This window comes from Atta cephalotes (assembly GCF_000143395.1).
Source record: "Atta cephalotes unplaced genomic scaffold scaffold00004, whole genome shotgun sequence".
In the NCBI taxonomy this organism is placed as follows: Eukaryota; Metazoa; Arthropoda; class Insecta; order Hymenoptera; family Formicidae; genus Atta; species Atta cephalotes.
Genome location: NW_012130068.1, coordinates 8025682 through 8052236, shown reverse-complemented (window position 1 = coordinate 8052236; position 26555 = coordinate 8025682). Strand labels below are relative to the sequence as shown.

The 26555-nt window shown below is 28.4% G+C and overlaps 2 protein-coding genes across 2 annotated transcripts; both read right to left on the bottom strand.

Moving 5' to 3' along the window:
• Window positions 1–4392: 4392 nt before the first annotated feature.
• Window positions 4393–14109, bottom strand: LOC105626192 (odorant receptor Or2-like). The gene is made up of 6 exons (XM_012207500.1): window positions 13966–14109; window positions 13460–13579; window positions 8961–9094; window positions 8770–8902; window positions 4923–5026; window positions 4393–4468 (listed from the first exon to the last, which is right to left on the bottom strand). Exons 1-6 carry the CDS (start codon window positions 14107–14109, stop codon window positions 4393–4395), a joined length of 711 nt encoding a protein of 236 aa, XP_012062890.1.
• Window positions 14110–14435: 326 nt separating this feature from the next.
• LOC105626191 lies at window positions 14436–17460 on the bottom strand. The gene is made up of 6 exons (XM_012207499.1): window positions 17409–17460; window positions 17016–17116; window positions 16100–16236; window positions 15526–15658; window positions 14689–14702; window positions 14436–14529 (listed from the first exon to the last, which is right to left on the bottom strand). The coding sequence occupies exons 1-6, from the start codon at window positions 17458–17460 to the stop codon at window positions 14436–14438; spliced, it is 531 nt and encodes a 176-aa protein (XP_012062889.1).
• Between the last annotated feature and the right edge of the window lie 9095 nt (window positions 17461–26555).

Here is a 26555-nt window from a genome sequence, read left to right as displayed (position 1 = left end):
TTAATTCTGAATAATATATTTGCTTTTGTAAAATATAGAAGACAGCAGTTATACTCCACATAGTCTGTCGCCATATGTCAATTATTTTATATATATATATATATTTCTACACTATGAAATCAAAAATATTATCATTTATGAAGTGGTTAAAAGCAACAATTTGATTTATAGCAAACATAGTTGTGTAATAATAAATTGTTTATTTAATAGAAATATGTCTAAACAAATTAAGAAAATATCAAAAAATAATTGTATTGTAAATACAAAGATGAATATAAAAATATCTCTTAAAGTTTTGTAATGAAAATATATTATATATATATATATACATGACACTTATACATACTAAAATTTATATTTTTGTATTAAAATCTAATAATGTATAATGTAATACCTATTACCAACTGCAAAATTTATAATTACTTTGCTGCTTCGTTCTTCATGCATTGATAATATTATCAATATGCAATATGTGAGTTTTTTTTTCATTATTAAAAAAAAATATTACATATTATTATGTTGATGTAGTACACACAACAAAAATGTTTTATTGTAATGACACGTAAAATACAAAGATCATATATCATTATAGACACAGACTATTTCAGAATACGTAGGAATTTATATTGTCAGATTTTCATATTTTGAAAATCATTAAATATTGTCATATTAAACTTTTTACTGTGAAGGTTTTTAAATAATTTAGTTTTTAATTAGATAAGAGATTATTTTTTTGCCATAATTTTTTAGATAATTGATATATTAATTTTTTAATAAATTATAAATTTTTTATAATTGATAAGGGATTTTATTTGTTCTTATAATGTAATAATTATTTGAAGCATATACATATAATTTGTAGCTAATTTTTAAATACTGTCAGTTATATTTTTTTTTACTTTTCCACACTGTTGAAAAAAAATGTGTCAAATTTAACATAAATCGCAAGTGCCAAACGATTCATTCAAATTTTTAAGTTAATTTAACACAAGATGAATATGTTTAAAAAGAATTGTATGTTACAAAGTTAAAAATATTATGTATATAAGAGCATAAATACAAAAAAATATCACATTTGGAAACAATCCGACATATTTTTTGTAGAAATATATTTTTTTCATTTAATTAAAATTAATATTTGTGTGATATGTTAAATTAATCAACATTTTATTAATTTATCTTAAAATTTATATTTTAAAACTTTATGTTTATGTTATTTGTTCACTTATTCATAAATTGTATTATTTTGACACTAAGAAATGTTGAGTATCATTTTAATCACACATAATCTTTAAATAACATATTCATATTATGTCAATTTAACACTCGAATTAATTAAAAAATTAAGCACAAACTACTAACATAAACGTGAGTGGATGATTTAATTCAACATACACAATTTTTACTCTGTACACTTGTACCTATATAATTATATACAAATTATTATAATTTATTAAATTTATTTAAAGTAGAAGTTTTACTGAAAATTAACTAAGAAATGAGAATAAGAAATATAATATTGAGAAAATTATAAAAGATTAAAATTTTTGATAATACATATGAGAACAAAAATTATTTATAATTATTGATAACCTTCTTGATAACAAATCACAAATCTTTATATTACAAATGGTTACATGTCCGAATTCAATGATACCATTATCGTAACGTAGTAAACGGATGTTCTCATGAACTTAAAAATATAATATTAAAATGTATATTTTTTATATATAATTTGTATATGCAAAATTGAATAAAATATTTTTATATATTTTAGGTATTGTTAAAAAATAAATGGAAATTATTCAGATTAACCGCGCCAATGACCTTGATTTTATCATATGTTTTAGCTGATGGTCACTACGTTTAAAAGTTATTAACAAATTAAGTTTAAAAAATAATGTTTTATTTCTGCTATACATACTTTATACATATATTGACGGGCATATGATTTTTCACACGAAGGAAGTTCGACCCTTACCTTTCCTCGGGGCAATAATAGAAATAAAATATTATTTTTGAAATTATCTGTTAATAACTTTTGGAACATCTGTGACCGGCATGGCATCTAAAATTTTTTGAAAATTACTCAGGATCATGACTATAGCAAGATCAAAGTTATCTGTCAATCCGAATAATTATCAAATAAATTTATATAACAAATTTGAGAATTAGTTATTTTTGCAGCTAATATTCATGTACTGAATTTTACCGAGCTCTAACTTTCCAAATAGATTCCATATAATTTCGCTGCAGTTATGTGATACAGTTTTTGACATTTCGTTATTAAAAATAACATTTTTTTATACTTCTGAAGAGGTTTGACCACATTCCGTTATATCTAAAAATTTTATAATTTTTAAATTAGTCACCATTACTTACATTAATAACTATAATATAATAATTAACAATTATATAATTAATAATTACAATAATGAATAATTAATTACATCCAAAAAAAAATTCTACTAATAAGCGGGGAATTCTTTTAGCACTTCACCTTAAGCAAAATCTTATATTATGATGCGTATATTTATAACACGTATTCATAAAAATTAGGACACATGAGCTATAATCAAAAATAAATTCTTCTATAGAAATTTCTATTATAATAACTCAAATAATCTTTTGAAATAAGAAAATATACATAATACTAGCAGTAAGCTTATTTATTAGAAGAAGTTTACGAACTATTGTAGTATTGTATGCATATCAATACATGTAAGGCATTCTTTTAGAATTGAGAAGATTGCAATCCTAAAATTCATTCATTCATCAGTTTACATCACGTGCACTAAATTTTTAATACTGACAATCAATTGAAACACAGCCATAGGAGAGTGAATTTTGGATACAATTTGATTTTAGTATTGCTATCGCGCAATACTATACCTTGTATTTTTACATCATAAGCTCACTGAGCGGTTATCGTCCTGAATGATTTCTTATTCTCTTCTTTAATTTTTACTGTTGATATTTATTTCTTCAGAAAAAGTGAAGAAAGTGAGTTTTGTATAGAAAGGTGAGAAAAAGTGAGATGTTTTAAAAAGGTGAAAAAAAAGTAAAGAAAGCATGCATTGTATTAAATTCCAATATTGACTTTCTTACGATTTTTTTCTAACTCGTGTACAAGAATTTGTATCTGTGGCAATATAATTAATATACTAAACATTGTACAATAAAAAATTTCTTTTTTTTCGACGATGATTGCATTGATTATAAACCGAGAAATAGCTTGTTAATTCGAAAATATCGGGTATCAAAGACGTCCATTAATTGATTTGTGTTCAAGCGGAATTTTTGAATAGCTGAAGGTAAAATTTCCGTCAACCCTCCACACGGTGTTCATTTGATATTCTCTTGGGATATCGATGTTTTCACAAAGAGAAATATAGATATAATATGAATTAAATAGGATAAGTAATAAAGAGGAGGCGCCTCTCGCAAATGAATGACACGCGAGGAATCCTGCAATTTTAATTTCGCACGCCATTGACATTGTATAACTATAAAGCTTTGCATAAAGCAACAGATGATAGCGTTTAATTCTGCAAATAATATATTCGCTTTTTTTTGTAAAACAGATAAGACAGTTATACTCCACACGACATAGTCCGTCGTCATATGTCAATTATTTTAGATATATATTTTTTTATTATGAAATAAAAAATATTATCATTTATAAAGTGGTTAAAAGCAATAATTTAATTTATAGCAAACATAGTTGTGCAATAATGGATTGTTTATTTGACAGAAACACACATCTAAACAAATTAAAACAATATCAAAAGATAATTCTATTATAAATATAAAAGATGATTATAAGAATATCTATTAAATAATTAGATTATTGTAATATGAAAATAAATATTGTATAAAAAACTGATATAAATATTGTATATTATATATTTAACACACTAAAATTTATATTTTTCTTTAAAATTTAATAACGTGACATACTACTGCAAAATTCATGATGATTATTTGTTACTTCAATCTTCACGCATTGACAACATTACCATGCAATATGTGAGTGATACTTTCATTATCTTCAAAAAACGTTACATATTATTTTGATGTAGTATGCGCAATAAAGATGTTTTAATGACACATAAAATATATAAAGATCATACATCACAGATTATTTTAGAATCTGTAGGAATTTATTTTGTCGGATTTTCATGATGTTTTGAAAACTATTAATTATTGTCATATTTTTTTATCTTAATACATAAATATTATGATATATATGAATGGTCTGTACGATCTAGTTTTTCTGTTTTCAGAAATGTAAGAATTTTCAGAAATGTAAGAATTAGAAAGATATAAAATTAGCTCGTAATATTACCACAGTGAAGTTTTCTAGATTCATCACGAAGGACTTCGCCACCTTTATTTCATCTGATTCCTTACAATTAGTATTAAGAGCATCTTTTTCGCCGTGTTCTCATACCACGCTCCATTATATCTGAAAGTTTAGGTTTATATAAATGAAGATAAAATTTGTAATGACTTACATTTGTAATGACTTATTTATAATGACAGAAATGTACACATCGATATTATAATCCGTTTGCTGGCCCTGCTAACCATAAAAAAAAAAGGCAGTTTGGCAAACCAGTGCAATATATATTATAATTTCGACTGTCTTATTCATTTAAAGTATATTCTGCGATATAACATCAGATATTATCCTTATAGATTAGATTGGAATTTTTATTTTGATTTTAAAATTATTTATATTAATTTTAGAATTTTACAGTGCATCACGAAGCCTAGACCGATCTAAAAAAATAGATATATCGCGAACGTACTGTTGATTAGATCTATAAACCTTAAATTAATATAATTTTGTATTAACTTCTTAATTTTAATACAACACTTTTAATATAACACTTTTGAATTCTAATATTTATACTAACGCTTTTATTTTTATGTGCAGGAGGATACATCGAATCAAATGCTGGACAATGTTATTTTGCTTCAAAGAAAAATCGTGAGCTTCTTGCTTTGACTGATCTTGGATCTATATTCTTACTATATTCTTCAAATGGTAACTATCTCAAACAACACACAATATTTATAAAACAATTTACAAAATCTTTCTAAGATTTATCTTTAATATTTTGTAAATGGTATATTAATTATATTATTTATATTAATTATATTAATTATATTATTAATTAATATATTATATTATTAATTATATTATTAATCACATTAAGTAAGTACAATATTAATCACATTAAGAATATATTAATCAGAATTCAAACTACAAAGTTTAATTACACATACATACATTTTGCCCTTTAGTTTGGTCATTTTCAATGAAAACATGACAGCAATAGCTACGTCATTACATAAAATTCCATTAAAATCCAACAAATTGATTAAATACAGCAAAGATTGTTCTTTTTTAAGCACTCTCCATTAATACAGTCACATCATATTTGATTATATTAATTATAATATTAGGTGTAGTAAAAAGAAATCCATTATTTTTCCAATTTCATGCAAAAATAATGGATTTCTTTTTACACCTAATATATAGTTGTGTGAAATATATTTAGTGAGAATAGGTATATAGTTGTGTGAAATATATTTAATGAGAATAGGCTCAACTTGCATTTCAACGAAATTTTTATTATGACGTGATCATTGCTGTTTTCATTAAAGATGATCAAATGAAAAGTTGAAACATATGAATAATTAAACTTTGTAGTTAAATTCTGATTAATATATATTGATTCCGCAAAAAACTAACTTATTGTCTCAAAAAAACTCTTTTATTAATTGGATATTTGAATTATTAATTCTATTAAACTGTTTTGTATTTTTAATTATTATTTACTAATGTATAAATGTATATTTAAAAAATATTTATAATTATACCATAATCAGGAAATTCTATAGACTATGATATAATTAATTAATTAAAAGGCTGCAATTGAACAATTATTCTAATAACAACCAATAACCATAAATCTTAAGAAAACGATCTTAAGAAAAAGAGATTTGAGATCTCTTTATGTTACACTTTACAATTACAACTAATTTGTAAATAATAAGGGATAAATAATGATTTAAATAAATTGTACTCAACTACAAAATAGTTTGTACTTTAAGATATCGAACAATGCGCATGTTCTATAAAGGCGAAATAAATTGTATCAATTGCTAATGTAATCACACAAGCTACAAAATAATCATAATACATGAACAGAATGTAATAATATTTTTCGTGATCGACCAGTATTTCAACTGAATATACATATTTTTTTGGTCTTGTTATGTTTAGCGGATCGAGTAGTGAGTTGACAAGCGGCAATAATGCAAAACCGATCACGAACGTAGTCATCCAAACTAGACGAAATAATTACAATAAATAATAATACGTACGGAAAATACATATACGGAAAGAACGATTTTATTGAAATACTATATCTAAAAAAATTAGCTAAATACAAATCTGAAAATAATTTTATAGGACTATCAAAATAATTATTTAAACTGGACATTTAAACTGGTTATTAAAATATCAAAACTTTTTGCAGCACTTTTTGCTCGTTATATTTGTGTGAGTTTCCTATATAATTATTTTGATAATCCAACAAAGTTATTATTAGATCTGTATCTACTTAAATTTTTAACTTTTTAAAGAGATCATACACATAATTATGTACATTCATTTTGATCATACACATAATTATGTACATTCATTATTCCTATAGATTTCTGTAAGTAGACTGCCAATTTTTCCATGTTTAAAAATAGCGTTGGACAGCGCCATATTCACTTACTCTTACGTGTATAAATAATATAGTACTTTCATATAAATTCACGCGATACTTACAGACAGGATGCATACATACACATATGTGAACTGAACAAAGACAGCTCTGAATCAGATTCATCTCTTTCTATCACATTGAATCAGCAGTTTAGTTATAGAAGTTTGTGATTCTTCCCAAATGTTTTGTATCAATACAATAGTGACTCTGTCCACATAATATTCTTAATTCACATTCAAAAAGTTTGGAATATCCTAAATAAACATGATTATACATAATTATGTATAATTATGTATATTTTCAGAAAATCATATTTCTTGATCAATTTTATTTGATTTACAAAGTTCTTCATCAAAAATATTTTAAAAATTTCATATTATGAAGAAAAATTTTTATTTAAACGGAATTAGTGTCTGAGTCTTAAAGAATTAAAAATCGATAAAATCATTCTTTCCATGTAAATAACTCACCATTGGTTGATTTATCGCACCTGTACATATCGATGTAAATCTCCATGATACTTCCATGTAATTTCTAAAAATTCGTTCCGCTTTCTTCGAGACATTCGTCCAATCGTCATAAAATTGTTGAAATAAATCTTTAAACTAATTATAAGAAAATATCATACATTTGAACCAAGATTTGCAACTATACGATCTACAATTGCAATATTCATAAAGAACTTGCTTACTTTTTCGAAGTAATAAATTAAACTAGCAAATTTTACTTCGCACGATATTATACCGGATATCGTAGATAAGAGTTCGATTAGACTGATCCAGATCGTCCAGATGTTTGAATATGAACAAAAACTGAACAATTATTTGATCACGATATTTTAATGTTTACTTTAATAATTACTTTATTTCGCGCCAAATTATATTAAGTATAATTGTAATTCACTTCATGTATATTTTATAATATTATTTTACTATTATTTTAAGACGCGGATTAAATTAATTATTTAGTAATTAAAAATATAATGAAAAAAATAATATTTTTACATAACATTTTAGATCTATATCTATTTCTTAATTATTCATGTTATCAATTTAATTGTATTTATATGCGTATAACGTTTCGTATATATTTATAGTAATTTAAAAATATTATGCAATATATTTATTTGATTTCATGACATATATTATAGATATCGATTCAATAGCTACCATAGGCGCACATATAACTATGACAGCAACTATAGTGAACTACGTTGTTTTCAAAGTTCTTGTAAAAGTCGTTTGATACGGCCACAACCCTATGATCGACAGGAAGATTTATTAATTAAATGAAATGTTCCGCATCAAAGACATTCATGTTCGTGCTTTGACACTCAGTGTTCGTATTGCGTTCATATCCGTTAAAAAGGCAGATATTACTCTTCGGTCTATAGTTGCAGCTTATTCTGCTAGATCCGTGTATATGATGAAATAAGTATATGATGAAAAGTTTTTAATGTCCAAGAAACTAAATAGAGAGAATTTATGATAACAGATATTCCTTCCTAAAAAAAAACTTTTTAAGGTTTAATAAGGGCACTACATATTAGCGTAACAAATGTACAATACAAATGAATAAAATAAATTGAATGAACCGCATAAGCGTTTTCGCAACGCTTACAATATATTCGTTTGATATTATGATAGATAGCATTAATACAAGCGTAACTTATTTATTATTTTATACAAATCGATATTTACTGAATAGTTTATTACAGACATGATACCTTCATACATTAACACCTGAGTTGGCATACGAAAGATTAGAAAATATACACGAGTGGAAAATCTTGCTTTCAGAAATCTATGCACTTTTTGATGGTTAACGCAGTGAAATCAGTACCGTGCAATAGGAAACTGATGTTCTCATTACCTTAAAAATATTTATTATATATACAACATATTATTTTTTTTCTGTTAGTGCACGGATATACTAGTATTTCTATATTATAACACGCGATACATTTCCGCATTCGTACCTTACTGAAACCTTCCAGATTGATGACATATAACTTTGCGATTGTTATTTGAGAAACTTTCTGACTCCTCGCGATTAGAAACAACAATAACTTTTGCTCCTTTACAGATGCATTATACCATATTCCATCATAACTGTAAAAAGATATATCGCGAGAATATTTCTTGTGAATTCTAAATAGTTTTAGCTTACGCTGCTATCGAGACTTCGACGCTGTGATCGGTCACTTCTTGCCCAGCCCAACTATTGAAAAATAATCGACAACTTTGCATTAGCATAAGAGCTACGTATCGCATAATTTCAGACGATCCCATTCGTACTATGATCTGCAAAAAATATCGTTTGACTTGAAAATATTTCTAACAATAATTAATAATAAATAAAAAGATAATATACATTACATTATATTGCCATTTAGGCTTAAGTTCCAAAATTTAAGTATTATCTCTCTAAAACTTTTGGAGCAGCATTTTCTAATTTTAAAGAGTGAAATCTCATTCTTAAAATTGACAATTAAGCCATTTTTTTCAACATTGATTCAATTGTCACTCTTTGTCACTCTTTAGAATTAAAATTCCACTCAAAGGTTTTAGAGAGTTATGCTCACCATTATGCATGAAGAAGTATGTAATAAAAATCCTAATCCAATATCGAAAAAGAGAAACAATGAGATTGTAGATTCCATCATTTCTATGAATCTGGATCGACAAATATCATCAAGATCTAAGTAAAATTTTAGTAATAGATGCAAATACATTTGAATTAGATCTAGATAAAATATACAAGGTATTCTAAAAATAACGATAAATTTTTCATACACGGGTAAAATGGATTAAACTAAGAAGAAGAGTCCTTTATTATTTTCGCAATAGTTAACAAGATATTAATTGCCAAAAATTGTCGAAAATTGGTCTTCAATAATTTTTTACTCAAATATTATCAACTTTACAGAAAAACTATAAGAGACAAAAATTGTTTATATTTTTCTTATAGAGCTCTAAAATTTTTTTAGAAATTTTTTATCACCTTTTTAGTATTGCATTATTGTTTCATTATTTTTATCAACATGAGAAAATACGGTATTAAAAAATTCTGAAAAATTCTTAAAAAATTCTTAGAACTTTATGAGGAAAAAATAAACAATTTTTGTCTCTTGCAGTTTTTCTGTGAAGTTGATGGTATTTGAGTAAAAAATTATTAAAAACCAATTTTCGGCAATTAATATTTTAGCAATTAATATCTTGTTAACTATTGCAAAAATTGCAAAATGATAGAGGATTTTTCTTCTCAGTTTAGTATTCTATTCTATCCCTGTGTGAAAGATTTATCGTTATTTTTAGAACACCCTATATGTATATGAATATACATATAGGGTAAAGAGGAGGTTTTCGTCCATTTCTCATTTATGTTTCTGAGCAACATGTGTTGAACTGTACTTCAACGTTATGCTTATACTCGCACAAGGAGCAATCATAACTGTATAATGTAATTATAAGTACTGCAAAGAGATATTATTTGAGATATAAGTTGTAAATTTTCATTTTACTTTAAAGTTGAAACTAACGGAATAATCTCCCTCTACCCTATTCCCTCTGCTATTCCTAAAATAATTGTCACACCAACAATCTTATTCTTTCATGTAGTTGAATGCAACGTTGAACATATCGGCCAATCTCCTTGTGAATGTAATTACCGTCTATCCATCGTAAATTATCATGCGTTGCTAAATTTCTCAGGCGATGACTGTAATAAATATAATTATCTATTTTTATATAATTCCGTAATTCCTAATTCACAATTTATTCTCTATGAGCAAATTTTACATAAAAAAATAATTTATTGCAATAATACTGTGTTCTATTATATGTTTAATATGTTATTATATGTTTTTCTATTATATGAGAATATTACATTAAATATACAAACAAATTTTGTCACATTAATGTTACGGTATTTGCTTTGCAAAATAGAAAAAGATTTTGCCGCGTAAAATTTGTTTATAGGATTGTTAATTTTGCTGTTAACAAATAGTCCAGCAAATATATATGTACTGTATATATGTACTGTTACAATAAAATTATTACCGGTAAAATATGCGAAAACAAATTAAAGAAAATAGAAAAAAAATAAAAATATTAATTGATAATAAAAATTGACAATAAAAAATTAATTGATTATTGGAACGAAAAGCTATTTCTCAGTGAATAAAATTTATTTATTTTTTACCAATCTTTCTGTAAAAAAAAATCTGCTGTCCATATAATAATTAATAAAAGGCCCCTGCACTAATTATATAGAAAATTAAATTTCAACACATTATACGTGAAAACTGATTCATTTCATTAGGATCCAAGTTTTCTTATAATATATTAGTGCGAGATTTACTAATTACATGGAAAATTGAGTCCCGGTGAAAAGAATTAATTTTCACATACATATCTGATGCAACTTGTAATAAACAAAATACATCCTAAACACAAGGCCTAATAATGAATAGTTTTTGTATCAAAAATATAAAACTTATGCTCATAGAGTAAGCATACTTTTATTATCTAAACTATATCTCAATTATATCCTTTTTTTTCTGATTTTTTTCTGACATGATTATATTAATCAAATAATTATTTTAATTCATTAACTATTAATCAGATTTGATTTTAAACAATTCTCACCACAATACGCCGTACATTCCGCAAATATGCTCCACTAGGAAAATGTACAAAATGTCGGCAGCTACCGCGATCGAGACACACACAACATAACTTACATACAAGATCAGCAAAAGTGTGTAATAATATTTCTCTTGATCGAGAATGACAAAATCGGCGAGATGTGGCAGTTTTCTCGGTCTTGTTTCGTTCATGGGTAAGATGATGTCAAATACAGGTTCGGTAAGAGGTAACAAAGCGTAACAGAATACAAATCCGATTACGCTAACTGCATAAAGAAAAAGGAATAAAATACTCCTTTTGTTTTTTTCTTAACAAAAATTAAGACGCGCAAAGCAAATAAATATTTTAATTTGATAAAATAAATACTTATTTTAATTAATAATTATAAATTTATTAAAGCTAGCGATTATTTATTTGTAATTTCTTTTTCATTTCTCATCTTTAATATTTAATTAAGATGCGTGTTTAAAATATTTACCAGGTGTATAAGCTTAAATCCGCTGTTTGCTCATAGGTGGCATTAATGAGCGTACAAAGCTACCCTGGGCACACACAAATTTTTTTTTATGTGTTTGACATCTGTCAACATTAACCAGCACATCAGCAATTTCATACAACAACATACATTTTTTCTTTCGTAATCATGTCTAGTTTTTTGCTAAAAAAAAACATATGCGGGAAGCTTTGCTTTTCTGTTTCAATTTGAAGAAATCGGCTGCCGAATGCTTGTGGCCTATGGCGACAATGCTTTATCGGAAACAACGTGCAGAGATTGGTTTCGCCGGTTCAACGACAATTTTGACCTGAGTGACAAGAAGCGCGAAAATCTACCCAAGAAGGTTGAGAACTGTCAATTGCAGGCTCTTTTGGACAAGGAGGATACCCAATCGCAAAAAATACTTGCCGAGCAATTGAGTGTTTCTCAAGCAGCCATTTTCATGCGGCTACATGCCATGGGAAAGGTTCAAAAGATCGGAAAATGGGTGCCGAACTGAACGATAAATAGATGGAGCGACGCCAAAACAAATTCTGCTTGCCAGACAAAAAAGAAAGTCGTTTCTACATCGGATTATGACAGGCAATGAAAAGTGGATCTATTTTCAGAATTCTAACGCAAGAAATCTTGGGTTAATCCCAACTATTAATATCTTCCTCAAGACCAAATCGCTTCAGACGGAAGACGATGCTGTGCGTTTGATGGGGTCAGGAGGGTATCATCTACTACGAGCTGTTAAAACCTAGTGAAACTGTTAATGCTTACCGCTACCACCAACAACTGATCAAATTGCACCGTGCTCTGCGTGAAAAAAGGCCGCATTATCGGAAAAGACAAGATTTTCCTCCATGACAACGTACCATCGCATACGTCAACAATGGTCCAAAACTACTTGGAGACACTCAACTGGGAAGTGCTACCCCATTCCGCTTACTCACCAGACCTGGCACCTTCTAACTATCACCTGTTTTCATCGATGGGCCACGCGCTCGCTGAGCGGCATTTCGATTTTTATGAAGATGTCCGAAAATGGCTTGATGAGTGGTTTGCCTCGAAAGATGAGAAATTTTTTTGGCGTGGTATACACAAATTGCCCGAAAGGAAAAAATGTATAGTTAGCGAGGACAAGTATTTTGAATAAATTTGTTTTTGCTTCCTAGGAAAAAAAAATGTGTTTTTCTGACTAAAAAACAGCGGATTTAAGCTTATACACCTGGTATATATTTTTTTTTATTTATCAAAAATATCGAACCTTCTATTGTTAATACTTAATTTATCAAAAATATCGAACCTTCTATTGTTAATACTTAATTCAAATAAATCCGATATTTGCCAGTGCGAAATTGATTTCATACTTGAATACGCCAACATGAGCGTTCGACTTTTTTCAGCATAATGCGTTAAAATTTGCGTTTCCTCACTGGTCAATAGATTGTTCCAATCATCTTGCATATGTTGCAGAAGCCCCTTAAACTGAAGCGCTCGTTTAAAACAAGCTGATCCAATGCGATGATCATGCTTACCATTTCGGAATTGCAAGTCAGACTAATGATTTTTGCAATACATATCACTGTGCCAGCTAGAATTGGCATGAGCTCGAACATATTATCCAAATCGTCCACATGCTTGAATATATATGCAATCTAATAATAAATAATGAATATATAGTACATTGATTATATTTCACATAATACTCGGGTAAAATGTAAACTCGCGTTTAAACAATTGTTTCTGTGACATATAAAGAATGTAATTATTATTTGGATTAGTATATGTCAAACTTTTTTTTTATAATAAATATATAACTTAATTTATATATTTTCTTTAAATTCGTCAACTCTATTCTTTAAAATTTTTGGAATGAGAATCTAATTCTAAAGAGTGACAAAAAATGACAATTGACCCATTTTGTTGAAAAAGAATGACAACTGTAAATTTTTAAGAGTAAGGTTTCACTCTTCAGAAATACATTCTACTCCAAAGATCTTATTAGGGAGTAATATTATTAATGTATCATCCAGTGAACTACCTGTGGCGCGCACATTATTGCAACGCCAAATATGGCGAACGACTGAGTTAGAAACTTTATGAAGGATGTTTGATATGGCCAGAGACCAATGAAAGATAAAAAGAGCTTGTTAATCCTAAAATAGCGCGTGTCAAAGAAATCCATAGTTTTATTATACTGAATAAGAATCCGTAAATATTCTTCTCGCTGTAGCAGTGTTCGTCTCACCCGATCTCTCTCTCTCTCTCTCTCTCTCTCTCTCTCTCTCTCTCTTTCTTCTTTTTTTCTCAACATCTTCTTTAGTATTCTTAAAACCTCGTTATGAGAAATGTACTAAAGGTACGCAATATAATGGCAATATCAATACAGTATTATAGCTTAAGAAGAAAAAATGAAATGTAATAAAGTATAAATGTATAAATGGAATTTGTAATATTGTCGCTGTATGCTTTAAAGCTTTGAAGACATCTCGTATTATTATTTCATTCGTATTATTTATTCTCGGTGCCATGAAGTGCATGACTAAGACCGTATTGATTAACATGTCGAATGTCTTTTATCTCTTCATAAAACTGGATGTTGTCACTATAATATAAATGTATAAATTTCGATAAAAGAGAACATATTCTTTGTTTAATATTTAAATTTATTGTGAAAATATAAATATCTTTTGCAAGAACAATGATAAACAATTTAGTTTTTATAAATTGTGTTCTCTATTGATGTTACTGTCATACTATATACCACTGAATAATTCTCTGAAACAAGATTTTAATAGTTTTGTAAAAGTCTATTGTTTATCAAACAGGAAACAAAAGTAGCTCATTTTTTTCTCAAAATATTTCATATGCTTCTCCATGGTTTTATAATTTTTTTGGATTAACAAACAAATTTATTTCTGAAGCAATATATTGTTATATTGTTCATTATGTCCAAATAAAAACATTTGCACAATACTCTTGTTAATTATAATATTTAATTCTAAAAAATAGATCGAGCGTCAATAGTAAAAATATACGTATTATGATAATTCCGGGAAGTCGTGAAATGTTTCACAGTGAAAGGTAGTTATTTAATCGATCGATGAAGGGGACTTTTGTGTCGTTACGGATCTTTGGTTGCATGAAGGAAAATTATGTGAAATATTAAAATCAAGAATTATATGAAACATCAAAGTTATGAGTCTTATAAAGCAAAAAAAAACGTGAATAAATATATCTATATACTTAAAAAAATTTTTATAATTTTTGTCAGTAAAAAATATTCTTTATCTCTTTTTTTCGTGAATCATCGAAAATACATACATATATTTATATTATTTCTGATGTGAGATATGTCGCTTTATTGATGATTCTAATCACTTTTCTTTATAAAACACAATGACTACTGATGACTTTTTTAAATATAATAATTTTATAAAGATACATATAATTTGCAATAGCATTCCTATCTCATAGATAAAAAAGTCGTGAAATATGACATAGCAGTTTGCATCATCTTAAAATGAATATCAATCTATTACAATGTTATATAGAATTATAAAAAATATTTTTTCTAAATATGTAAATTAGACGTAATTACCGAACTGCACATAGTCATAGACAGAATAAATATCTTTCCAGCCGTGAGTGTACATGGAGAGAAACTTCTATAAAGAAGTATTCTTAATAATCTTCTAGTTTTTATGGAAAATGTATACCATGCTGAATCATACCTAACGTAAAATGCATGATGAAATTGATTGATTCTTTTACTGTTATCAATGTAAATCATTTATAATTATATATGTGATAATATTATATAACATTAAAAAACAACGATAGCATCGCCGTTCAGAAATTCACTATTTCAAAAATTTCTTTTACGTAAATAAATTTATGGATTTTAATTGGCATTAATTTTAGCATTAATTGACGTTATAATTTAAGTTAAATCTTATAATTAACAAAAAATTATTATAATCGTATAAAATTGAATATTATCGATACATAGGCTTATGATATCTCTTTAAAAATTATTGTGAAAAAATTGAGAAACTATTTAAAAAATTATAATTAAATAATATATAATAATTTATTATTAAATATCATAAGATTTTAAATATTTCTCTTGTTTGCATCCAAAGATGAAAAAAATACAAAACTCGAATACTTACGCCTTATCGAAAACTTCTATGCTTCGATCTATCAATAATTGTCCAGGAATACACATGCATACGAGGTGTATAAACACAGCGCAAATAAAAAAAATAGATCTTATTATCTCATTGATGTGTTCCAAGTTTTTGATAAGCTGCAAAATTTAAATAATCGTGTTATACAACGTATTTTTTAATAGAAATATACGTACTTCTTAAAATATACACCTGTATTCCAATCACACTCAAATTCAGCATATTCAGAGATAGAAGAATGAACATTGCTTGAGTAAATGTAGAATTCAGTATTTGGACATATCTAAAGAAAGAGAGAGAAAGAGAGAGAAAAATCGGATAAAATAATTTAATATAAACAATCGAATTAATGATAATATTATTATCAAGTAGACTGTTATTGTTATCGAGTAGATTGTTGTTATGGACAACAGAAATGGGTGTAGTACAAACTCTAATGCAAGTTGATGTCTTTTCAAGCATATTATCAATTCATGATAATCATTGCCAGTAGAATCGTGTTTCTCCATCAATAGACGACAATGCCTTCCTATATATTGTTTTTTGTTGTCTGATTTATTTTCAGCTTTAATAGTAATGTTTTCAAGACGATAGCTTTGAAATGAAATATTATTAATTAGCATATAATGATTTTTATTTTTAGTTTATTTATTCAAAAATATATAAGCAAACATTCAATTTAGAAACATTTGTTTGTAAAAAATATAAGTATAAGATTTTATTTTAATTTTATTCACCTGATAGCTATAAATAAACTGCAAACGTGCAACACACACATTATATACGTAGTATCGATGGTGAACAGAATTATTATGGTAATTAAACTCGTAGCGTAACAATGAAGTAATATTAGATAATAATATTTTTCTTTGTCTACTCTATATTCAACCGAATATACGTATATCAATGGCCGCGATTCGTTCAGCGGTTTTACGACGTCCAAGATTCTTGGTATCAATGGAATTAGCAAATAAAATATTGTAAAGACGATAAAATATACTGCAAAAGGAATATACATATGACTTATTAACTGTATCAAACATTAAAAAATTTCTTTTTCTTCATTTTCTTTTTCTTCTTACGTTAAGCCTCTGGCCTGTATTACATCTATCTCATATGCTTGTAGTGCATACGTTGATTATTTAATTACCACAAACATATGGGACCTACAGTTTTAATACCGGTTCCGAACGGCGGATTTTTCGGTGTTTCTATGATAAGGATACCCTCGGGAGAGATTGCCGGTCTTTTCCGAAAAGAGATACGAGCATAAATATTTTGATTGACCTACTGGGATCGAATCCAGGATTTCTGGCATGATAGACCAGTGCGCTGTCTGCCATGCCACTCTCGCGCTTGACTTCTTTTTCAACATAATTATTTTATATTTCCATAAATATTTAAAAATATATGGAAATTTTAGAACTTTGAAAAAATTAATTTTAATTTAAAAAAAAAAGCTCTTTTTATATATATTTACACTAGAAAAATTAAACATAAAATTTTTGCAATTACAATATTTTAGTTGATAACACAATTTGTCTGTAAAGATTTAAAAATTATTTATTCCTGTACCTCCAAAGTATTTTGTCACTTTTTGGCTGATACTAGCGTAATATCTCATAATATGACGTTCGCTATTAAAAAACTCCCAGTGTTCGCACATAAGTTGCAATAACCGTCGAAACTGATCAATGCAAAAAAATAATGATAAGCGAATACACATTATAGTCCAAGATTCCACCGCGAGTTCGTGCATCTATCGCGTATGCAGATGAAATATAAAAAAAAATCAAAGTATTAAGGGGATTCTAAAATAAAGCTTGATCTCTAACGAAATTACCAGAGGCCGCGCGCCATATCGACATGTTTTTTATACTATCATAGCAATATCTCATGCAACCTATGATACACGTACGTGTCAATTTTCGTATACGAAATTCGTCGCGATAAAGCATCTAATTCTAAGAACTCGACATTGTTTGTTCGTGTAAACTACGTGCCTGGATACTTTCATATGTATAGGTTTCAAAGCTTTCATATCAAACAAATTTTGTCACTTGATAGCTGAGACGCCATATTACACTAAGAAATGGTAAAAAAAAATATCAATTTCGAAATTTTTGATCGTTCTCGGCATATACTTCACTTTCCAGATACATATTAATTTGTGTACTTTAATCCTGGAAAAGGATTTTTGAATCGGTGAAAGAGAAAAAAGTATTTCTTATACAAAAATTATACATACTTACGAGATAAGACTACGTCTTTAGGATCTCTTTAAGGGCAATACTAAATCGCAAGGATGCCTAAAAAAAAGTGGCGAGTGCGCGACTCCGAGCGGTAAACAAAGACGCAACAACTGACGGTCGAACATACTACATAAGCTGAAAAGTCCCGGGATTTTTCAATAGGTGGCGCCACTAGAAAATGAACATGATTCATTTCGAGAGGTTCATCTGTCACTAGTTTATGTATGAAGTTTCATGACATTTCATTCGTTTACAAACTACAGTCGTTCAAGTAACGCTACTTTTGCCTTCGTTTTGTACCATCACGATAACGCACCGTCACACACGTCCTTGAAAGTGATGGCCAAATTGAACCAATTACGATTCAAATTGGTTGCTCACCCACCGTATTCTCCAGACTTGGCCCCCAACGATTATTATCTGTTCCCAAACCTCAAGCGGTGGCTCCAGGGAAAGAGATTCACATCGAATGAGGAAGTCATCACGGAAACCGAGGCGTATTTCGAAGGCTTAGAGTTTCGTACTACAGAAAGGGCATCGAAATTAGAAATCGCTATACCAAGTGTATCGCTCTCGAAGACAACTATGTTGAGGAATAAATATAACTTTGCCCAAAAAACGCTTGTTTTCATTTAAAATCCCGGGATTTTTCAGCTCATGTAGTATATACAATACGCTACTGCACACTATTATGACGAACACAAAACGCGTGCACACGTTCAATCATTGCTACATTCTTGTTTATCACCTAGAGCCGCGCACTTGCTCCTTCTCTCTTGAATTTTCGTTAACCGGAGTGCTTTTTAAAATCCTCATTTTGGATTTTTTTTAGGCAATTTTTTAAAGACAATCCTTCTTTCGTAAAAAATAAACATTAAACTACGATCTAATGCAAAAATTATTGAACTATGTAATTATTGAACGTGATGGATACATTAATGAACAAAACTCATCCTCTTTACTCTGACTGCCAGAGGGTTGTGATCACTTTAAAGGTGGCACCCTACCATTTTCGTAATCTACATATCTTCCTAACGGTAACCCTTTTGTAAATCTAACAAACATGACTTGGCACTGTTATATAACTTTTTGTCATTATTCAGATGTCTCTATTTTGTAATAATAAGACAGTTTTATGGCGTAAATGAGATATCCTGATATAAATATGATAATTTTCTTATATGCTTTATTATATATTTAGCTGCATGCTATATACATGTTATATATTTAGTTACATAATATAATTATGTAAATTAAACATAATTAAGTTACATCCATATACCATTATATGAATGAGACATAACAAAATACATTTACCTCACTAAGTCATAATGGAAAAAGATGTAAATAATACATGTTTTAGTTACATCTGCAAAAATATATACTGTAGTCTGCAACAATTATATTACTAAAATTATGAATTATTGAGACTTTCCTAAAAAATCACTACGATGTAACATAATTTCATAAATTATACGTCACTTTTTCAGTGTTTGAGTATTTCATTATATTTGTTTTGTACTTTGAAAGAAATGACTTTGTTATATATATTAAGGGACAACAAATAATCAAAATAATCAGTATCGTTAGCAAATAAAGTCCAAAAGATAGGTTAGATTAGATTCTATATAGTTTGCTTCTATCATTTAATTATTTTTAGGGAAAGTAGATAATAATATATACGATTATCGTGTAGATTTTTCCTTTGTAAATACAAAAATATAAAGAATAAGTATTTAACATCGATAGATCATTTTCTAACTAAGTGAATAAATACCAGCGTATTACTTCGTTTCCATGTAATCTCTTCAAATATTAATAATATTAAACTGTAATTTCTTCAAATCAAAAAAATTGAATTGATGTCAATAACAAATAAAAAACAACTCGTTTGTGATGTCACAGTAACAAATTTTGCATTGCGTAAATGTTATGCATTTCTCAATATTGTTATATGTCAATCTTGTCGCCGTTTCGTATTTAAATCATATCACTGTTATGTAACTACTATAGGTAAAATGGGATGACAAATTTAAGAATATTCTCCAATTCATGTAACTTTTGACATCACTGTTACGATCCAAAAAATTAAGATTATGTATGAATTATGAGTTTGAGATATATTTGTGTTTGCTGGGAACATATGCAATGGGTCATTTTTTCAAAATTTTTAAATCAAAAACGTTATAATTAATGACATTTCTCTGACCTCACTTCACTTTTTTTAGGTATCCTACGATTTAGCTCTCGATACGAACTTCGATTTTTTTTACATTTCATCTACATACGCGATAGATGCATAAACTCGCGGTGGGATCTCGTATTACCGATATTGATTTATTATAATACTTACTTTGTGATTATTCACAATGATATTAATCAACTTTGTACTAGCACCAAAAATACAAGTAATGACAATTATGGCTTCAACGATAACATCCATATTACCCCAAGTATCGTATACTAGAAGCACCTAAAAATCAATAATGTAGGCAATATTAAAGTACAAGTGACAAATATTTTTTTTATATAAGCAGAATTAAATTCACTTAAAAAATTTGCACTATTATATATACTTGAAATTAATACGAATACATGTTACCTGAGTTATGAAGCCAGCATAATGTATCGTTGAAAAGAGACACGGTAAGAACACTTTCAACACCCTTCGCTGATATGGCCAAACACCGATTGCTGACAAAAATAGTTTATTGATAGCATAATACTTTTCCATTTCCGGATTCATATCGTACATGGTTTACTTTGCAATGTACCATCGCGACTCAGCTCCCCTTGTTTTGTACAGAGGGATTTTGTATGGAGGGGAAAGTGACATGGATAATCAATATAATTATGATAATACCAGATTGTCAATTCGATAATTTGGGATTGTCAAATGTATATAAGTCGTGGAAGACACTCGTATATATTAAATCGATCGATGTCGAGAATGTTGCGTATTACATATGTTAAAATATAGAATGAAAAATACGTACTTTTTGTAATAAGTACTTTTTGAGGTAGAACTCTATTTTGAAAAAATTCGGTTTTTTTCTTTCTAAATCAATGTCGTTTAAATTACTACTTGCATACTACATTATAATTTGCAATAGAACTTTAGTCACCTTGTACGTAGAAATAATAAATTATTTACGAGGTAAGTTATAAGATGAAAATATCATTTCCTCGCAAAGAGAAAAATAGTTTCATTGTCAAATAAACAGTAGACGATTTGAGCTAAATGTAGCGGAATATAAATTGAAATTTAAATTATTGATGCACATTTATCGGATTTCTGGTTTATAATGAAAATATATTTATAGATAAAAATAAGGGACATGTATTTTTTTAAGTGTTTTCTTTAAGTGTATATAGAGAGCGTGAAATTCTCCTTAAAAAATTGATTTTTTTCTTCCTCAATGAATATTATTTGAACCTTCAAAGATATGAAAAAATGTTTTAAATAAAATTTGAATGATTTCAAGAGTACTTTATAATATTGACAAATTTATTTTTCATTTTTGTCTATATTTTAATATATTCTTATTAAATCAAAAGAAACTTATTAAAATCAAAAGAGGACATTTAATTCCCTTGAAAGTTGTATTCGTAGAAATTATCAACAGACAATATACGTGTCACGTCTTGGCAAGTTGTACTTTATGAAATTGAATGATTAAAAATATAAATTTCGATAAATATATAGTTTAGGGAGAAAGAAAGCTTCCCCTTCTCCAATGACTTTGACATTGACATATGTGTTGTCAAGGTCATGACCCTGGATGACTTTGAAAAAATTTTAACTGTCGGACGTCACTCGTTAAAAAGTTATAAACGAAATTTAAGAAATAACATATATGATATCTCATTTCCATCATAACAGAAATTTTCTGCTTTAAAGTATATTTTACAATTTTTACGCGAAGCGATTCCCAGGCAAAAATATTCTTTTCCTGTATAACAAGAATACATGTAATATATAATACTATAAACAAAAAAAATAAAATTTCTTCTTCAAACGAATTCAAGGAAGAAAACTAATTCTAAGAGATTATGTGCTATTTTTTTCCATAAAAACATAAATTTAAGGTGCAATACTGCAAATAAAGTCAAAAATTTATTAGTCGCTTCTCTTACTGTTTATGTCAGTTCTTTTAAATTTTTAAATTATTTTAAATCTAAATATTACGCATGTAAAAATTTTTCATAATATTTTCAATGAATTTATTTCGAAAGAAATGTATTGACTCTTCAGTGATTAATGCCTCAATTACGAGTATTATAAAATATATTTTTCAAAACGCAATGCGTACATATAACTTTAAATACTTAAGAATTTATTAATTTTCAAAATGGAACTACAAAAAATATTTAATTACAGAAAACTCGCTATTTCAGAGAAGAGAATGTCGCAAAGTAAGACATAGCAGTCTGCACCACTTTAAAATAAGAATATCATTCTTTCAGTACAATGTATAACTTAACACACACATATTTTATATATACATATCATCTATAAAGACAAATCATATAGTTTGTAATGATGCTTACCGAACTATAATTGGTCATTGACATCACATATAGTTTACCGGCAGTCAATGTGCACGGCATAATACTCCTGTAAAGCAATATCCGCAGCATTTTATTAGTTTTTAACGAAAATGTGTACCAATGCTACAACTAAGACATCTTCTTTCGGACTGAGAATTTAATTAATTAATTACTAATATATTAATAAAATCAGTTATTAAAATAATTGAATTAATTAATTATTAAATTATTTTTCAACAATAGAATTATGATTATATTCTCTTGTAATTATATTGTATAATATACAATATTTTAAGATACAAAAAGTAACAAGATCAAATTCAAGATGTGAGAGTTATTATGTATTATTATATATATCGCGGAAAATTATGCGTTAATGATATTGTGGTATTGTATTTAATATGTAATTGTTCAATGTCCATTTAATAATGTAGTAATGATTGCATCAGAATATCCAGCACGACGATATTTTCTCTCTATTTTATCGGAAATGTACAGTATTTTTACATGCTATTGAACACATCTAAGCTGTGGTCCATCAGCCTCTGTCCTGGCAGGATCACGCATAAAAGGAAAAACGATGGAAAAACGATGCTAAACACACAAGGTAATCTATCTAATAATAATGTATCTAATAATATTCTCAATACTATCGAAGTTATTGGTTACCTACATAAATGGAATTATCTAGATAAATGCTAACAATTAACAAATTTTGTCTTAACATTTATAATTATCTATTCTGCTATGTATCAAGTGTACAAGTATGAAATGACGATTTGAGAAACAGATGGCGCACCAATGCAGTGTGAAGTACAAAGATTTAACATTATACGCCATTTTATTATACCATCAACAAGTATCAAACGCGCAAAGTAATTTGATTGAAAAATATTTGCATAGTATTGTGTTGCTGTGTTTAATATGACGAAATTTGTACCAAATAAGGAGCATTCGCGGACAACATTAATTTTTTGTTTTTATTTGAAGAAAACTGCTGCGGAATCATACCGATTACTTGGAGAAGCTTATGGTGAACATGCTCCATCGCAAAAAAAGTGTGAACGATGGTTTCAACGTTTCAAAATTGGAGATTTCGATGTTGTAAACAAGGAACACGGAAAACCGCCTAAAAAGTACGAAGACGTGGAATTGCAAGCATTGCTGGATGAAGATGATTCACAAACACAAAAATAACTCGCAGAGTAATTGAGCGTTAGTCAACAAGCTGTTTCCAATCGCCTACGAGAGATGGGACAGATTCAGAAAGTCGGCAGATGGGTGCCATGAATTGAACGAGAGACAGATGGAGAGGCGTAAAAACACATGTGAAATTTTGCTCGAAACGATACAGAAGAAAGTCATTCTTGCATCGTATCGTTACTGGGGATAAAAAGTGGATTTTTTTTGAGAATCCCAAGCGCAAAAAATCATGAGTAGACCTAGGCGCTACATCGACCGCAAGACCGAATCGCTTTGGCAGGAAGACGATGCTCTGTGTTTGGTGGGACCAGAAGGGTGTGGTCTATTATAAGCTATTGAAGTCCGGCGAAACGGTTAATACTAAATGCTATCAACAACAATTGATCGATTTGAACCGTTCGCTGCTTAAAAAACGACCAGAATATTAAAAGAAGCAACACAAGGTCATTTTTCTCCATGACAATGCTCATATACGGCAAAATCAGTTCGGGATACGTTGAAGCACTCAGCTGGGAAGTTCTATCCCATGCAGCTTACTCACCAGACTTGGCTCCTTCCGATTACCACTTGTTTGCATCGATGGGTTACGCACTTGCTGAACAGTGCTTTGGTTCGTACGAAGATGTGAAAAAATGGCTCGATGAATGGTTCACGACAAAAGGGGAAGATTTTTACTGTGGTGTGATATCCACAAATTGCCCGAAAGATGGAAAAAATGTGTAACTAGCAATGGAGCATACTTTGAATAAATCTCTTTTTATCATTCTTTCGAATTTAATGTATTTTTTTTTGGGAAAAAAATCGTCATTTCATACTTGTACACCTGGTACTTACTTGAATTCTTATAAGACTTATGCCAACTATGTTACACAACAATTGAACACCTGTCGATAACATGAAGAAAGATTCTAATATGCAAACATACCTGACAATGAAAATAATTCGTAAGTCTAATTATAAGTTGATATAATATGATAATGAATAAGCAATAAATCACTCTTATAGCTAAGATCCGAATAATTTAATATCCCAATTTTTAGTCAGTACAATGACGCGCTAATATTCAGGAAGTACAAACTTAATTGCAAGCAAGTTTTTTCAAGCACATGATAAATTCATAAAAAATCGCCTTCTCTTTGAAGCAAGATGAAGAAGTCTTCGACTATCTCATCTTAACACGTTCTTTCTTTGCTTTTCGCGAAGTAATTTGTTTCAATATGTCCTTTTGAAATAACATGTTCTAATCGATACTTGAACAAATATTAATGTCCAACAAATATGGTATCCGAAATTTATTCGAGAATCTACATTATAGTACCATAAAATATTAAAAAGTTATGTTTACCCAATGACTGCGAATAAACTGCAGCCATGCTCCATGTATGATATGTAGTGTCGGTGCATACTATGATCGATACGATCAGTACAATCGCCGCGTAAGAATGCAATAAGATGGGATAGTAATATTTCTCCCGATCTACACGATACTCGACCTTGATTAATAACTTTCGCGGACGAGTGTCGTTGAGAGGCATTACAATGTCCATGATCTGCGGCGACATCGGAATTATCATGAACAGTACCATCGACATGTAAATATAAACTGCGAACAACGATCAACATCTCTACTGTTTATCTCATCTTCTTCATCTTATTGTTTTTCAATTGATATAGCTGATATAATAATGGTAGCATACGTGCTGTTTTCGAAATGATTAAATTTACGATTCATTATGTTTAATCATGGTCAAGCGGAAGAAATCTAGGAAATTAAGGTTTCTTACTTGAATAAAATATTATCACTTTTCTACCAAACGTAACGTAATCTTGCATGATCTCGATGTCCGTGGAATTGGTAAACACCTGCCAGTGGTATTTAATTAAAGAAAACAAGTGTCGCATCTAAAGTTTTTATGATACAAAGATTAAGTACAATATGAAATGCAATTACACGTGTAAATATGATCTATAAAAGGAATTTATTTATACCTTCTTAATATTAAGAATAAGGTCAATTTTGAGAGACTACCGATAAGAATTATTATCGAAATCATGCCCTCGACTGCGATATCAACATTACCCCAAGTATCAAACATGCATATGATCTGAGTGAATGAAGTATCACTGTAAGACATGTCAAAGAAGTCGTAATATTGAGATAACTGTAACATTGTAATATATTCAAGTGATGATGAATAGCTATCACTATTTAAAAATCAGATATTAGCCAAGATATCAGCAAATCGGAGATCCAAATTGGTGCAATTGATTCTGAAGCGCTCTATATATTAGGTGTAGTAAAAAGAAATCCATTATTTTTGCATGAAATTGAAGTAAAGTAAGTAAGTAGTTACTTTACTTTACTACTAACTTTACTTTAAACTTAAAAATAAGTAAGTACGTAACGTACGTAAATAACGTAACGTAGGTAC